The sequence below is a fragment of the Hyperolius riggenbachi genome, chromosome 8, assembly GCF_040937935.1.
Source record: "Hyperolius riggenbachi isolate aHypRig1 chromosome 8, aHypRig1.pri, whole genome shotgun sequence".
NCBI lineage: Eukaryota > Metazoa > Chordata > Amphibia > Anura > Hyperoliidae > Hyperolius > Hyperolius riggenbachi.
This window is the reverse complement of record NC_090653.1, coordinates 296,226,825-296,244,179: the sequence shown is the minus strand read 5'-3', so window position 1 is coordinate 296,244,179 and position 17,355 is coordinate 296,226,825. Positions and strand designations below refer to the sequence as shown.

The window sequence follows — 17,355 nt, the reverse complement described above, 5'->3', positions numbered from 1 at the left end:
TCCATGGAGATATGAGTCCGTGGCTCAGTGGGTACAGGCAATGACTGCAGTGTCCCTGCTGGAGCCTGCCGAGAAGGCTTGCTTCTGGCACAAACTGTACAGGATGTTAAAAACTCCTTGCAATCGTTCCTAAGTGAAGGCCTCCACACACAACGAGACAACACTTCATAGGTTCTGGTCATACCAGGATGCCCCATGTTCTTGTGACCGTGAAATAGTTGCATAATTTGGAGGCGTAGATGCAGTGGGACAAAGAGAAGATCATCTGGTTTCCCTTCTGGGGTATCTTGTTGATAAGGGCCCAGAGTGGTTGCCAGATCCTCTATGGGTTCCGTGGCTGCCTCCACTATATGTTCTGGCAGAATACTGACAGGGTCTGAGGGCTGAACTGTCTCTGGTTCAAAGCAACGGGACAGTGCTTCTGCTTTATTTTTATTACCAGGTTTGTAGGTTATTATAAACTTGAATCTGGAGAAAAAGAGTGCCCAACGAGCTTGTCGTGGATTGAGTCTCTTAGCCCCTTCTATATACTCCAAATTCTTATGATCTGTGTACACCGTGATCACATGTTCAGCCCCCTCCAACCAATGACGCCACTCCTCGAAAGTCATAAAAAACATCAGAGTAGGCACTATACTGAGGAGGAACTCCCTCCACTAGAACTTCAGCAGAACACAAAGTAATTCTCTCCAAACAATGTTTCTGACAGGCAGGAGACCAGGCCAGCAGTTGTCCTGTGTTCCAGTCTATTTGAGAAGAATGTTTACATAACCAAGGGAGACCAAGAACAACAGTGGAGGTGGACATGTTTAGCACATAAAATTGAATTTCTTCTCTATGCAAAACTCCCACGTGACAAATGAGGGGTGGTGTTTGCGAGAGAGGCTGTTTGTTCTGTAGGGGAGAATCATCGATGGCAGTTACATAGATTTGTGTAATGTACGAGGCAGCTGCGGCGAACAGCACCGCCGCCGCAGCTGCCTCCATGCGGCCATCCGTCCGTCCAGCGTTCAGGACGCCGAGTACGGAGCCTTCTCACTTGCCAGGGGTCGCCTTAGCGCGCACAGACGGGACCTTTATGCGGGAGGAAGCCCGTCAGCTGACCTGCTGGTCAGCTGACGTGAGAGGAGACCCACGGCGCCCAGGATTGGCTGATGAGAGTGAGGTCTCCTCTGCTCCATAAGCCTCCGGGCTTCATTATTACATTGTCCATTGTCGTGAATACTTGCGTGTTAGTGTTTAGACCTTAGGCTAGTTCCCTGGTGTTGATGCCAAGGACTTCACACCCAGACTAGGATATTGCTTATGTATTGATCTCCTGTGTATGACTCTTAGCGAATTCTCTGACTCTGATCCTGCCCCCTGATCCTGTACCTTCGCTTATCTGCCTACCTGTTGCTGAACCTCTGCCTGATTACCGATTACTCTCTTGTCTCATGATTCTGTACCGATACGTACCTTCCTGTTGCTGAACCTCTGCCTGATTACCGATTACTCTCTTGTCTCACGATCCTGTACTGATACTTACCTCTCTGTTGCCGAACCTTGCCTGCCTGACCATTCTACTCACCAGTGGGCCCTCGCCACTGGTGAGGTGTTACTACGCCAGCTCCGCTGGTGAAGCAGTTCTGCTAGGCCTTAGTTCAGTCTTAATTACCTGCTCGTTAGGTAACCTGTCATTGTAGTATTTTCTGTGTCTCGCAGGCTGCAGTACAGTCTGACTCACCCGCCCCTTGGGTGTTCATTTGACTGCAGCATATTCTGAATCACCCACACCTCGGGAGATTCAGTCTCTTCAGTATTGTTCCTCTAGCTTGCTGGAGGTTGTACGTTAGTGCACGGTCAGTGTACTGTTTGTACCTCACCAGCCCCTCTGGTGAGGTCTCATTGTACCATTAAAGTTACGGTTGCACCAACCACTACACGCTCTGCTCCTTGTCTGCTATACTGGTATTATTGGTGATTCTGCAGATCACACATAATCGGGTATAGCGTCTGCATTATTGGTGATTCTGCAGATCACCACAAAATCAGACATCTGAGCTATGACACAAGACCGTTACAATTTGCCTTTCCATGGGATGAACTGGAATTTTCCATTTCAAGGCCAAATCTAGATCGATGAAGTTAGCTGCCGAGCCTGAATCTATAAAAGCCTGAGTACACAAAACTTGATTTTCCCAAGTAATAGAGCAAGGTAATAACATTTTTCCATTCTCGTGAGGTAAAACAGGTTCGCCTAGGGTAGTACCTCCCACTACACCTTGGCGGAGAAGTTTTTCTGACTTCTTACTACAGTTTTGAATCAGATGACCCTTCTCCCCACAGTACAAGCAGAGGCCCTCTCTCCTCCTAGTTTTCTCAGTTTCTGACAGTTTGGAATGGCCTATTTGCATAGGTTCATCAGAACTAGTCGTGACCGAGGTGGTAGCAAAGATAGCCTTAGGAGAAGCATGAGACCTGCCCTGTTTGTGAAGCCGAATTCTTTGGTCAATCTTAATGGCCAATGATATAGCCTCATCCAGTGTTTTCGGCTCGGAGTGACTAATCATGACGTCTGATACCCGTAAGGAAACGATCCCCGTAAGGAAACGATCTAATAGTGCAAAATGTTCCCACCTGGAAGAGACAGCCCGCTTTCTTAATTCTGAAGCATAATCTTCAACAGAATTATGACCCTGACGAAGATTTTTTAACTTTCTTTCCTCTGTGGCTGCTATGTCTGGATCATCATATATAACGGCCATGGACTTGAAAAATGTCTGTACGGACGTCAAAGCCAGGGCCGGATTACCGACCAGGCAACAAAAGCAGTCGCTTGGGGCCCCATTCAGAGTCAAAGGGGCCCCATTAGCACATAAACCAGCCCTTGCCATCCTGTCAGCGGTGGTTGGATGGTATAATGGTTAAAGAGACTCTGAGCAGTGCAGTAACTATGGAAAGATGCATATCATTTTAAAGCTCTCTTTCTCCTCTTTCCAATGATATCTAAACGGCTGCTCTATGCCTTTTAGTTTTCGATATTTTCGCGATTGAAATCGTGGCCACAGGACGATTTTTCTCCAAAGTCAGCGGTGGCTGGATGGTATAATGGTTAAAGGGACTCTGAGCAGTGCAGTAGCTATGGAAAGATTCATATCATTTTAAAGCTCTCTTTCTCCTCTTTCCAATGATAAAAAAACAGCTGCTCTATGCCTTTTAGTTTTCGATATTTTCGCGATTGAAATCACAGCCACAGGACAACTTTTCTCCAAAGTCAGCAGTGGCTGGATGGTATAATGGTTAAAGGGACTCTGAGCAGTGCAGTAACTATGGAAAGATTCATATCATTTTAAAGCTCTCTTTCTCCTCTTTCCAATTATATATAAACAGCTGCTCTATGTCTTTTAGTTTTCGATATTTTCGCGATCGAAATCACGGCCACAGGACGACTTTTCTCCAAAGTCAGCGGTGGCTGGATGGTATAATGGTTAAAGGGACTCTGAGCAGTGCAGTAACTATGGAAAGATGCATATCATTTTAAAGCTCTTTTTCTCCTCTTTCCAATGATATATAAACGGCTGCTCTATGCCTTTTAGTTTTTGATATTTTCACAATCGAAATCACGGCCACAGGACGACTTTTCTACAAAGTGGCGGCTCGATTCAGCACAATGCAATGAAATATAAGGAACCCAGGGGGATATAATTACAAACATCATGCTGGTAGGTGTGAGGATGTAATGAATTAGTTGTGGGTATGCTTAAAGGCATATCCACAGGCACTGCTTGGAGTCCCTTTAAGGGCTCTGCCGCTGACACAGGAGACCAGGGTTCGAATCTCAGCTCTGCCTGTTCAGTAAGCCAGCATCTATTCAGTAGGAGACCGTAGGCAAGTCTCTCTAACACTGCTACTGCCTATAGGGCGCGTCCTAGTGGCTGCAGCTCTGGCGCTTTGAGTCCACCAGGAGAAAAGCGCAATATAAATGTTATTTGTCTTGTCTTGTCAAATGATGCCGTGCGCTGCTGATTGTCTTCAGAGCCAGGCTCTCCTCCTAGGTCCCCCTCCTGCTACTGTGCGCTCTGCCGCTGCCCACTCCACCCTCCCTTCCCACAGAGAACCACAGCTGCAGCAAGAATGATAGCAGCAGATGGCAAACGCTCACTCGCCTATCCATGATCCAAGCAATAGAGATCCCGCCATCTGAAACCCATCTGTCTCTTCTACAGTGCAGCCGCTCGCTCTGAACTTCCTGATTCTCAGATCAGACATGAAGTAGGAAGTAGTAATAGTAGTAGTAACAGAGCGGCAGCACTCTAGAGGAGACAGATGGGCTCCGGATGACGGGACCTCTATTGCTTGGATCGCAATAGGTGAATGTGATTCATCTGGTGCTGTCATTCTCCCCCACTGCGGCTGCCTTCTCTGCTGGACTATCATATTCACTGGGATGGAGGCTGCATGGTGGCTGTCTAGTTTGGGAGGAAATCGGTTGTTCGGTGGTGGGGGTGGTTATGTAATTCTGTCTGGGGAACGGCTTCCGGTTTGGCGGTGTCCAGAGCTTTCTGCTATTGCCAGGCTGGAGATGCAGGGGGAAAGTGCTGCTGTGATATCTGGCGCCCTCTTCACAGGGATGCCCCAGCCCCTGAGTGCAAATGTCCCAGCCATTCATCTCTCACTCTGCATTTTGCCGCTGCTATTCCCTGCATTGTGCACCCACAGAAGAAAGCGTGCTGTTGCCCATAGCAACCAGTAGCTCGGCTGCCCGGTGTGTGCGACATATTGCTGTGCAGCTGCATCTTCTGATTCTATTACGACATGATGGGGGGCCCAAATCAGTTACTTTGCTTAGGGCCCCATTTAGCCTTAATCCGGCTCTGGTCAAAGCTTCATGTCCGTCAGGCAGATTATAGGCCCAGGTCTGCGAATCACCGTGTAGTAACGTTTTAACTAGCGTTACCCTCTGTGATTCCGTGCCTGATGATACAGGTCTCATTTCATAATACGACATACACCTGTTCCTGAAATTTCTAAAATCAGTCCTAAGACCAGAGAATTTCTTTGGAAGCGCCATCTTAGGTTCAATAACACGAACGGGAGGCACTGAAGATGCAGAACTTTGAAGGTTGTGCACGGCATCAGTCGAAAGATTTAATTGAGACTGTTGCGAAGCGACTGTAAGATTCAACTGATCTACAGCTGTGGTTAGGGCCTGAACCCGCTGACACAGTGCCTCCATAATTTAATTGGTCTGTTGTTATGTAATGATCAGTGATGTATATTTTGATCAGTAGTAGCTCTATCAGCACAACAGTCAGTACTTTATTCAAATGAAAAGACACTCGTGATTGGGTGCACAGTAATATTCAGGAACACACGAAAGTGACGGCCCTGAGGGTCAGGGCCTCACTAATAGGAGAGTGGTCATTAGGGGTGCTCGGAAAATTCCGTGGAATTATTAATTCCGTGATTCCGGCCGGAATTAGATTAATTCCGACTCCTGTAGTCAAAACGGAATTCCTTTACCTCTCAAACGGAATTCAGCGGAAATTTTATAATTTCGGCTGACTTTTCCGCAATAACACCAGATCTCTCTCTCTCTCTCTCTCTCTCTCTCTCTCTCTCTCCATCCAATCATCCAATACGGAATTGCAGATTTTCAAAACAGCTTATATACCATAGGTGGGATTTGAACCCAGGACACAGTGTGTAGTAGGTATCTGTCTTACCCTCTAGACCATGAAGCACACTACATGCTAAAGCTGGCCTAGCATAAAGCATACTACCATTATGATCAATTCGATAGTAAAAGTAGCATGATTAAGGATTTGTACTTTTTGAAAAGCATGCTTATATACCATAGCTGGGATTTGAACCCAGGACTCAGTGTGTAGTAGGTATCTGTCTTACCCCCTAGACCATCAACCACACTACATGCTACACAGTAGCATCAGTTCAATAGAAAAAGTTTCTATTGAATTGATCATAATGGTAGTATGGTACATGCTAGGCCAGCTTTAGCATGTAGTGTGGTCAGAGGTGGGACACCCAAGGCTGAGACAGCAAAGTGCGCCCCCCCATCCCTCCCACCTCAGCCGTCACACACTGATTGCTATTACACTAAGAGGTGCCCCAGGGCCCCCAACCCCCCCCCCCCCCCAACACCTTAATCTCTAGTTATCTGGCTTGCAGTCGCTGCCATGTATCACATTTTCTTATTTCTTTCTGCTTTAAACACAATTGACAATGACAGCTGAATGAATTGTGCACCCCCTCCTACACTGCGCCCTGAGGCTGGAGCCTCTCCAGCCTCTGCCTCAGCCTGGCCCTGAGTGTGGTTGATGGTCTAGTGGGTAAGACAGATACCTACTACCATGTAGTGTGGTTCATGCTTTAGGGAGAAAGAGAGAGAGAGAGAGAGAGAGAGAGAGAGAGAGAGAGAGAGAGAGAGAGAGAGAGAGAGAGAGAGAGGGAGAGGGATATTTTAAAAGTTTTGCGACGGAATTCCGCGGAACTGGTCTGGAATACCGCCGGAATTAAAAGGAAGCGGAATTTGGGATCGGCGGTATGCGGAATTACTATCGGCAACTGATCAGATTGGCAGAGGTACAGAATCGTAAGGTAAACGGAGAGTCAGAAGAACAGGCAAAGAGTCACAACAAATAATCAATACAATATAAATCTCCTAATCTAGTGTGAAATCCCCGGGGTCCTGCCGGATCAAAGCACACACAGATCTGACGTCTGAAGTGTGGTATGTGTAGCTCAGAGGCACTTGGGTTGTTTGAACCAGTGTTCAGGATAAGATGGGACATGAGAATAAACATGTGTATGTACAGAACATATGAATAACCAGGCTGGTTTTGCTTTTTTAATTTTGCTGCTTGAAAGAGTTAATAATTTGTAAATATTTAAATGTAAAAGAAAACCCTGGGATATTTAGTCATTGTTTAGGAGTAGGAGGATAAATATCATTTGTCTATCTCAGTTTATTTTCACCTCAGACTTACTTTAAAGTGGACCTGAACTCAGAACTTCCTCTCTGCTTTTAAAGATGAGAATCAGCATATTCTTTGTAAAGAGAACCTTTTTGTTGCAGCTGCTATAAATCTGCAGTGTCTACTTCTTGCTTTTCTGGAAGCAGGCAAAGGTTTAACATCCTATTTACAAATTAGCTGAGGCTGCTGAGGGCTTAACAAATTTCTCTGCGGACACAGCTGAGAGATTAAATTACACTTTTGATTACTTAGATGAGGGGGAATCAGACAGGCTCGTCTCTCTAAACACTCTGGGTGCATTTGTTTTTCCTGTGAACTTTGCAAGAGTCCAGGTCCACTTTAAATTTAGCTTAGTGTTTTTTTTTAATTTATTTATTTTTGTTTATTTTTTTGTTTTGTTTTGACAACCGTGGAACGACTGGATATCCTATTTACACCATTTTAGTGTACTATGTGTAGAGGGGTACTTAAGAGAATTGAATGTATATTAAGAGGTTCTTGTCTTTTATAAAGGGGTACCGTGACGCTCTGCGGTTCCCGAGATAAACCGCTTATGTGTCATGTGAGCAATAAACGCATATTTCTTTACAAACCAACCAAAATGACATTTTTTGGGGGGTTTAAATCCACTTTTTTTTCTCTTCTCCCTGGCTCTTTGATAGCTTCTAATTACAGCTTCTTTCACGGAGTGTTAAAAGCTGTGTCCTGGAAAGACATAGTCCCCTGGTGTGTGACGATGCCATTAATCTAGTGTAACGAGCGGCGGGGAGGCGGCGATCACGGAAAGCAGCGTGACCGCCGCCGCCATCCCCACTGCTCAGCTGGGTCGCACGCCACGCACGGGGCTCGCGCCATCACACAGGCTCAGAGCTACGCGTGCGCGCGCCCAGCGGCGGGACCTTTACGCTTCCCGAAGGTGTGTCAGCTGACCTGCGGGTCGGCTGACGTCACGGGGAGTGCTTCTCACCGCGGATTGGTCTGGCTAGTTATGCAGGGCTCGGGGAGTCCCTGCCAGCATAAAAGCAGAGAGCTGTCAGTTGCTCTTTGTCTGCTGTTGCGAATACTTGGTGTTAGCGCTCAGACCTTAGATAGATCCGGTGTGCTTTGATAGGGGAGGAAACCGGGGATTTCACATAGTGATAGGATTGTTTGATAGCCATAATTATAACTGAATATTGTATTATCTGTGTATGACTCTTGCTCGTTCCGACTATTCTTACTCTCAGTGATTCTGTACTTCTACCCATCTAATCTTGTTGCTGACTCTGCCTGTTATAATCTTCCTGCCTTTGCCTTCTGACTTTGTACTGTATCTGTCTGTCTGTTGCCAACTCGTTTAGTCTGACCACTCTACTCTCACCAGAGGGCCCTAGTCTCTGGTGAAGGGTTCAGTACTGTTAGTGCCCACCAGCTCCTCTTGTGAGACATAGCTATACCTATCAGTACTACTGCTGCACCAAGCACTAAACCTTACCATCACATTAGCTGGTTGTATACTTGTATTATTGGTGATTCTGCAGATCATCATATAATCAGGTATATATCTGCATTATAGGTGATACTGCAGATCACCTAATAATCAGAATTCTGTTACTTACTGACACCAATCGTTACATCTAGTTTTTAACTGACAGAAGCTAATAAAACTGAGAGAGACTAGCAGACTCCAGCTTTCACACCTCCACACAGAGCTAGCAAATGCACAGATCTTATCAGGATCTCTCTGGAAGCAGCTGACCTACTGTGACCCAGGAATCCCCAATATCCATATTTCCTTCACATTTTCTTCATAATTCCTGGCATGGGAAGTTCCTAGGCCACTGAAAAGTGCACCAGTTCTGAGGTTCAACTTGGTGCCGGTGCTGGGAGAGTTTGGACCAGCTAGATGCTTCCAAACCCAGGCTACAAAGACTTGCGATTGCCGCATGGACTACCAATAACGGTATTTGAATTGTATATTAAGACATTCTGTTTCTCTTTCATCTCTACTCTCTTTCTATCAAACCAATCTGTTCTAAAGTAAACTGTGTGTGTACAGTATGTAGTTTTAGAATACAACTAACGATTTTTATCGTTCAGTCTTGTGCCTGTTCTGGTCATCTGGTTGCTGCTATAACGAATCTGCCCTCTGAAGAGTCAGTCATACTACCGCATTGTTTTATTATTTGCTTATAAATTGTTGATTTGCTAGCTAGGTTGTAAATAACCGTTTCTTCCTTCTAGGATTAGCTAGTAACTGATTTCCTGTGCAAAATCGATAACTTTAGTGTGATGAAACGCGGAAAAGCCGCTGCCTCTCAAGGTGAGGCGGCTGTTTCCGCGTCCAGCATGGCGTCACAACGCGGAAAAAACGCCGCAGGCCGCATAGGCAGAGCGGCGGAATCCGCATTGGTAATGGCGGAATCCGCATTGGTAACGGCGGAATCCGCATTAGAGGCGGCTCCCGCACTCAGTTCACTGGATACATTGCAAAACAGTACTGGTGTGGCTGGGACTGATAGTCCACCTAGATTCAGAGTGACGCGCGCGCGCACAGAGGCAGAGCTTAAATAACAGCCAGAAGGGAGTCAGCTGACCAGGCGGGTCAGCTGACATTTTCCACTACTCTCATTGGTCCAGCAATTAGGGAGGTCCTGGAGAGGTCCTTGTGTATATATACTGCTGGCTGTTCACTTGCTCTTTGTCTGGCGTTGCGAACACATACGTGGGAGCACTCAGACCCGTAGTCAGATCCTTAAGTGTGCCGGGACCAGCTGGAGCTGTAATCCTACACTTAGCTAGATTCTGTTGATAGCTTAAAGTACTAGTTTGATTGTGATTATCAGCAAGCAATGGGCAGCGCTCACAGGCTGCAAGTGAAGTGAAAGCTCCAGAGATATGCCCAGCCCCTTGGGGCTAAATACACACCTTGAATACAAATCAGATGCAAATTATGTGCTAACACTAATCTAAATTCTAAAATTTGAATGCAAGCTGACACCCCTGGAGGCAGCTAGCCTGAAGTATACTTAAGTTTTGTACAGCAGAAGGAAATGGCAGCGCTTCCAAACAGACGCTGCACCTGAATTGACTACCTGCACAGGTATGCAGAGCTCAAATAACGGGCAGGTTACACACCTTGCATTCAAAACAGGTACAGTAAAGGGGGGCGTTAGCTTCAGCATAAGTTGTGCACAAATTATCCCTAATAGACTCTCCAACGGCGGTGACGTGCCCCATAGGAGAGATTGTGATTATCTGTTATGACCTTCTGCCTGCCTGACCATCCTCTTGTATTCTGATCTTGTACCTTGCTATTCTGATACTCTGTTGCCGAACCCCGGCTCGTCCTTAGACTCTGCTTCTGCCTCTTGATTTTGTACCTCGATATTTCTGATACCCTGTTGCCGAACTCTGCCTGTACCTAGACTCCGCCTCTGCCTTCTGAATCTGTACTTTATCTGTCCGTGTGTTACGATCTGGCTTGTCTGACCTCGAGAACCAACCTCACTATTGGAGGCGGTTCCCCGTCCTGTTAGTGACACTTTCTCCTGAGTGTCACTCTCAGACTTACCTTCCTACTCGCAGCCTGACTCCTCCCGCCTTGGAGAGTTCAGGTCTTCGGAAGGAATCCGTGCAGTACTCCCCACTGCACTGAGGCTCAGTCCTCTTAGTGTTACTGTTACACCAAATACTACACTCTACTCAAGTACAGAGGTTAGCTGGTATATCGGATTATCGGTGATACTGCAGATCACTTATAATCTGGTATACATCTGTATTCCCAGTGATACTGCAGATCACCGGTAATCAGATCCTGTCTGTGCTCCACCGTTCGTTACATTTAGTTTCTCGATTGGACATACAGTCGAGATTGCATCATCTATGGACCCAGAAACCTTTCTTTAAACGTCACATGGCTCACAGTCTTTAAGCCTTCGGAAGTGACTATTCCCCGAACGGTGACTGGAGCATGTTGAACGTGATTGGGCTGGCTACCGTATTATGATAGTTGGAGACTGTCTGCTCCATCCAAAACCAGACAGTGGTGGCAGTGTAATTACCCGATTTCCAGCGTGAAATTAATATTTTTAGTTTACCGATTGTACATACAATTGTGATTGTACATGTATGGTCACCTCCAACCAATCTTAACCGTTTACTACGCACACAGTGAATTTGGCTCCAGAAGTCTCTAGTGCATGAGACCTGCATGGCAACAGTGGCCTAGTAATACGGGATTGGTGAGCGATTGTCCCATTACATATTGTCGGCAGCTGCGCGACCAATCTTTATTGTCAGTCTGTTCACCGTACTTCCTGCGTATGCTAACGGGAGCAGATTAGACGGGATTGGCATGCTCTGTCGCATTAACCTTCTTCTCCTTGACGATCCAGCAACCGGTCTCTATTGTCAGTCTGCTCACTGTACTTCCTGCGTACGCTAACGGGAGCAGATTGGACAGGATCGCGGGGGCTGGATTGTCACAGGTACATGACAAAATATTGAGAACCACTGGTCCAGAATTCTGGACTGTGGGGGAGGGGGCTGGTCCATAGCGCTGGACTGTGGGGGAGGGGGCTGGTCCATAGCGCTGGACTGTGGGGGAGGGGGCTGGTCCAGAACACTGGACTGTGGGGGAGGGGGCTGGTCTATAGCGCTGGACTGTGGGGGAGGGGGCTGGTCCAGAGTGCTAGACTGTGGGGGATGGAGCTGGTCCAGAGCGTTGGACTGGGGGGGGGGGGCTGGTCCAGAGCACTGGACTGTGGGGAAGGGGGCTGGTCCAGAGTGCTAGACTGTGGGGGATGGAGCTGGTCCAGAGCGTTGGACTGGGGGGGGGGGGGGGGGGCTGGTCCAGAGCACTGGACTGTGGGGGAGGGGGCTGGTCCAGAGTGCTAGACTGTGGGGGATGGAGCTGGTCCAGAGCGTTGGACTGTGGGGAAGGGCAAGCCCAGAACACTAGTAACATTAGTTACCCGGGTCAAAAGCCAAGGTGGGATATCTGCGTAGTTTTTATTTTCCTTGTTCTGTAAAATCCATCAGTTGAAGGACTGACCATGTGGAAGGTTTTTCAGCCCCGGCCAGTCTGTTTAGTCACGGAGGTAAAACAGGCGCACCATATGGCCGCAGCGTGACGTCTGTCATGTGCCCTGCTCAGTGTTTAATCACCTTCCTGGCCTCATTAGCTGCTGCCGGGGTGCTGAGCTGTGTAATGCAGCCATCACGTCTGTGTTCTGAGCTACGCGTGGCGTTCTGTGACAACGACAAACCAATGGGTTCCCTGCGGACGTTCAGGTGGCCGGAGAAACTGCCTGTCAATAATCCGAGATACATGTTTAGGTGGAGATTCTGCTTTTCTAATAACCTGAGCTTCTTCTGTCGAAACTTAATCGTTTTTTACTCTAATCCAACCTTGGCTTTTCTCCTCAGGTCCATATTACTGTGGCGTTGGTGCGGACAAGGTCTACGGACGGGACATCGTGGAGAGCCACTACAAGGCCTGTCTGTACGCCGGCATCAAGATCTGTGGCACGAATGCCGAGGGGATGCCGTCTCAGGTGAGGGCGGTTCTAGAGGTTCTCCGATGTTCTCTGCTGGTGTAATATGTAGACTTCCTGCGGCTCTGGCCAGATCACTGACACCCCTCTTCCTCTCTCTCTGCCAGTGGGAGTTCCAGGTCGGCCCCTGTGAAGGGATAGATATGGGAGACCACCTCTGGATGGCCCGCTTCATCCTCCACCGGGTGTGTGAAGACTTCGGCGTGGTGGCAACCTTGGACCCCAAACCCATGACTGGTAACTGGAGCGGTGCCGGATGCCACGCAAACTACAGCACCGAGGACATGCGGAAGGAGGGTGGTCTGAAGTGAGTTCTAAGAATATGAGGGGGGGGGGGGCATTAAAAGGCAAATGGTAAAAGCGATCAGGAGACGTGAAATATACACCATATATAGAAGCAATGGGTAGATCTCCTACATGGGCCTAATGTACTTCCCAACACCACTGTGGCCATCGAAAAAGGAAGAGTGAACAGAATCTGGGCACCGCCCACAAAAGCCGTTCTAGTCACCTTTAATTCAGTCCCAGCATCCTGACAGTACATATAATGTTGAGGCCTGACAGCTGTTTCGAGGCTAAACTTCCGCTTCATCAGAGGCAAGAGATACTAACCACTGTGGCCATTTTGGTGCCCCAGGCAAGGCATCTTTTGTTTGCCTGGTTTGTCTATGGCTAGAAACGGCCCTCCCTTTAGCCTCTCCTCTCATTCAGCCAATGGCTGGGATATGCAGAACTAGAAAGAACAGATTCATTTAAAAGTTTGATTTTATAGTTTCAGCCTACAGGCAATGCCTCAAACTCCTCCCCCAGCAGATGCCACGCCCCCTAGATTAACTCCTGCACTCCTGGTTGTGTTCAGACCTTCTCATCCATACTTCTGGAAGTCCCTCAGTCTTTAGCCCTGCAGCAGTGAACCAGCATTCTTGTACTGAGCATGCCCTCTAAGAGGAAGTGCACATGAGGTTCCTCTTACTGGGCAGATACGCTGCTGAACTGAGGGACTTACAGCTGACGGTCTCTGCTGCTCTGTCGTCAGATTACAGTTAGTCATACATGTAGTGATGTTGGGCAGATTTGCCCAAGAGACAAATCTTCTCTGTGTCATGATCGCTTCGCTTCTGCAGCATGTACTGCTGGCTGCAGAGGTACTGCAGCCAAGCAGTTCTGATTCCTTTACATGCATTTGCTTGCATAGTTCTGCTTGCACTCACACTGAGTGTTCATTCCATCTGCAATCTCTCTGCAGCTCTGGACTGCTCAGGATTGAGTGATTACCATTCAGCTGTGTGGGAGTTTGCATGCTTGCATCCATTGGCTGATGCCGGCATAAGTCTTCCTCTCCTTTCAGACTCCGCCAGTCATAGTTTCAGTGTTAGTCTGTCTAGCTGTTACTTCTGGGCCTTTGTTCCTGGTTCCTGTTACCTTGCGTGGATTGCGCTAACTCCTGCGTAGGAGTAGCGAATCCTTCCTAGTCCTGTTCCTGTTACCTTGCGTGGATTGCGCTGATTCCTGCAGAGGAGTAGCGAATCCTTCCTAGTCCTGTTCCTGTTACCTTGCGTGGATTGCGCTGACTCCAGCAGGGGAGTAGCGAATCCTTCCTAGTCCTGTTCCTGTTACCTTTCGTGGATTGTGCTGATTCCTGCAGAGGAGTAGTGAATTCTTCCTAGTCCTGTTCCTGTTACCTTGCGTGGATTGCGCTGACTCCTGCAGGAGAGTAGTGAATCCTTCCTAGTCCTGTTCCTGTTACCTTGCGTGGATTGCGCTGGCTCCTGCGTAAGAGTAGTGAATCCTTCCTAGTCCTGTTCCTGTTACCTTGCGTGGATTGCGCTGACTCCTGCGTAGGAGTAGTGAATCCTTCCTAGTCCTGTTCCTGTTACCTTGCGTGGATTGCGCTGATTCCTGCGGAGGAGTAGCGAATCCTTCCTAGTCCTGTTCCTGTTACCTTGTGTGGATTGCGCTGACTACTGCAAGGGAGTAGTGAATTCTTCCTAGTCCTGTTCCTGTTGCCTTGTGTGGATTGCGGTGACTCCTGCGAAGGAGTAGCGAATCCTTCCTAGTCCTGTTCCTGTTACCTTGTGTGGATTGCGCTGACTCCTGCGGGGGAGTAGTAAATCCTTCCTAGTTCTGTTCCTGTTACCTTGTGTGGATTGCGCTGACTACTGCAAGGGAGTAGTGAATTCTTCCTAGTCCTGTTCCTGTTGCCTTGTGTGGATTGCACTGACTCCTGCGGGGGAGTAGCAAATCCTTCCTAGTCCTGTTCCTGTTACCTTGTGTGGATTGCACTGACTCCTGCGGGGGAGTAGCAAATCCTTCCTAGTCCTGTTCCTGTTACCTTGTGTGGATTGCACTGACTCCTGTGTAGGAGTAGCGAATCCTTCCTAGTCCTGTTCCTGTTACCTTGCGTGGATTGCGCTGATTCCTGCAGAGGAGTAGTGAATCCTTCCTAGTCCTGTTCCTGTTACCTTGTGTGGATTGCGCTGACTCCTGCGAAGGAGTAGCGAATCCTTCCTAGTCCTGTTCCTGTTACCTTGTGTGGATTGCGCTGACTGCTGCGGGGGAGTAGCGAATCCTTCCTAGTCCTGTTCCTGTTACCTTGCGTGGATTGCGCTGACTCCTGCGTGGGAGTAGCGAATCCTTCCTAGTCCTGTTCCTGTTACCTTGCGTGGATTGTGCTGATTCCTGCAGAGGAGTAGCGAATCCTTCCTAGTCCTGTTCCTGTTACCTTGTGTGGATTGCACTGACTCCTGCGGGGGAGTAGCAAATCCTTCCTAGTCCTGTTCCTGTTACCTTGTGTGGATTGCGCTGATTCCTGCAGAGGAGTAGCGAATCCTTCCTAGTCCTGTTCCTGTTACCTTGTGTGGATTGCGTTGATTCCTGCAGAGTAGAGTTGGTCCGAACCTCCAATTTTAGGTTCGCGAACCGGGTTCGCGAACTTCCGCGGAAGGTTCGGTTCGCGTTAAAGTTCGCGAACCGCAATAGACTTCAATGGGGATGCGAACTTTGAAAAAAAAAAATAATTATGCTGGCCACAAAAGTGATGGAAAAGATGTTTCAAGGGGTCTAACACCTGGGGGGGGGGGGGGGGGGGGGGGGGGCATGGCGGAGTGGGATATACGGCAAAAGTCCCCAGGAAAAATCTGGATTTGACGCAAAGCAGCGTTTTAAGGACAGAAATCATATTGAATGCTAAATGACAGGCCTAAAGTGCTTTAAAACATCTTGCATGTGTATACATCAATCAGGTAGTGTAATTAAGGTACTGCTTCACACTGACACACCAAACTGTTCACTGAACAGAACAGGTATGCAGTGGCGGGTTCACTAAACAGGTATACAGTGGCGGGTCCACTGAACAGAACAGGTATGCAGTGGCGGGTCCACTGAACAGAACAGGTATGCAGTGGTGGGTTCACAGAACAGGTATGCAGTGGTGGGTTCACAGAACAGGTATGCAGTGGCAGGATCACTGAACAGGTATGCAGTGGTGGGTGGGTTCACAGAACAGGTATGCAGTGGCAGGATCACTGAACAAGTATGCAGTGGTGGGTTCACAGAACAGGTATGCAGTGGTGGGTTCACAGAACAGGTATGCAGTGGTGGGTTCACAGAACAGGTATGCAGTGGCAGGATCACTGAACAGGTATGCAGTGGTGGGTGGGTTCACAGAACAGGAATGCAGTGGCAGGATCACTGAACAGGTATGCAGTGGTGGGTGGGTTCACAGAACAGGTATGCAGTGGTGGGTTCACAGAACAGGTATGCAGTGGCAGGATCACTGAACAGGTATGCAGTGGTGGGTGGGTTCACAGAACAGGTATGCAGTGGCAGGATCACAGAACAGGTATGCAGTGGTGGGTTCACAGAACAGGTATGCAGTGGCAGGATCACTGAACAGGTATGCAGTGGTGGGTGGGTTCACAGAACAGGTATGCAGTGGCAGGATCACTGAACAGGTATGCAGTGGTGGGTGGGTTCACAGAACAGGAATGCAGTGGCAGGATCACTGAACAGGTATGCAGTGGTGGGTGAGTTCACAGAACAGGTATGCAGTGGCAGGATCACTGAACAGGTATGCAGCCAGGAAAAGCTAAGCCTAACTAATCTTTCCCTATGAGAGACAGACAGCAGCTCGCCCTACTCTCTCTAATGCAGGCACACGAGTGGCCGTAATGGCCGCCGCTGCCTGCCTTATATAAGGGGGGTGGGGCTCCAGGGGCTAGTGTAGCCTAATTGGCTACACTGGGCCTGCTGACTGTGATGTAGAGGGTCAAAGTTGACCCTCATAGTGCATTGTGGGGCGAACCGAACTTCCGGAAACGTTCGCCTGCGGGAGGCGAACGCGAACCACCGAAGTTCGCCGGGAACCGTTCGCCGGCGAACCGTTCGGCCCATCTCTACTGCAGAGGAGTAGTGAATCCTTCCTAGTCCTGTTCCTGTTACCTTGCGTGGATTGCGCTGACTCCTGCTTAGGAGTAGCGAATCCTTCCTAGTCCTGTTCCTGTTACCTTGCGTGGATTGCGCTGATTCCTGCAGAGGAGTAGCGAATCCTTCCTAGTCCTGTTCCTGTTACCTTGCGTGGATTGCGCTGACTCCTGTGGAGGAGTAGCGAATCCTTCCTAGTCCTGTTCCTGTTACCTTGCGTGGATTGCGCTGATTCCTGCAGAGGAGTAGTGAATCCTTCCTAGTCCTGTTCCTGTTACCTTGCGTGGATTGCGCTGACTCCTGCTTAGGAGTAGCGAATCCTTCCTAGTCCTGTTCCAGTTACCTTGCGTGGATTGCGCTGATTCCTGCAGAGGAGTAGCGAATCCTTCCTAGTCCTGTTCCTGTTACCTTGCGTGGAT

General features: G+C 48.4%; 1 protein-coding gene across 1 annotated transcript in view; it reads left to right on the top strand.

Annotated features, from left to right (window-relative positions):
* LOC137528606 (glutamine synthetase-like) overlaps positions 1-17,355 on the top strand; it is an 82,763-nt gene that overhangs the window by 61,688 nt on the left and 3,720 nt on the right. The window contains exons 6-7 of the mRNA XM_068249950.1: positions 12,387-12,514; positions 12,622-12,821. Coding sequence (XP_068106051.1) covers positions 12,387-12,514; positions 12,622-12,821 — 328 coding nt within the window. The remainder of the gene's footprint in view (positions 1-12,386; positions 12,515-12,621; positions 12,822-17,355) is intronic.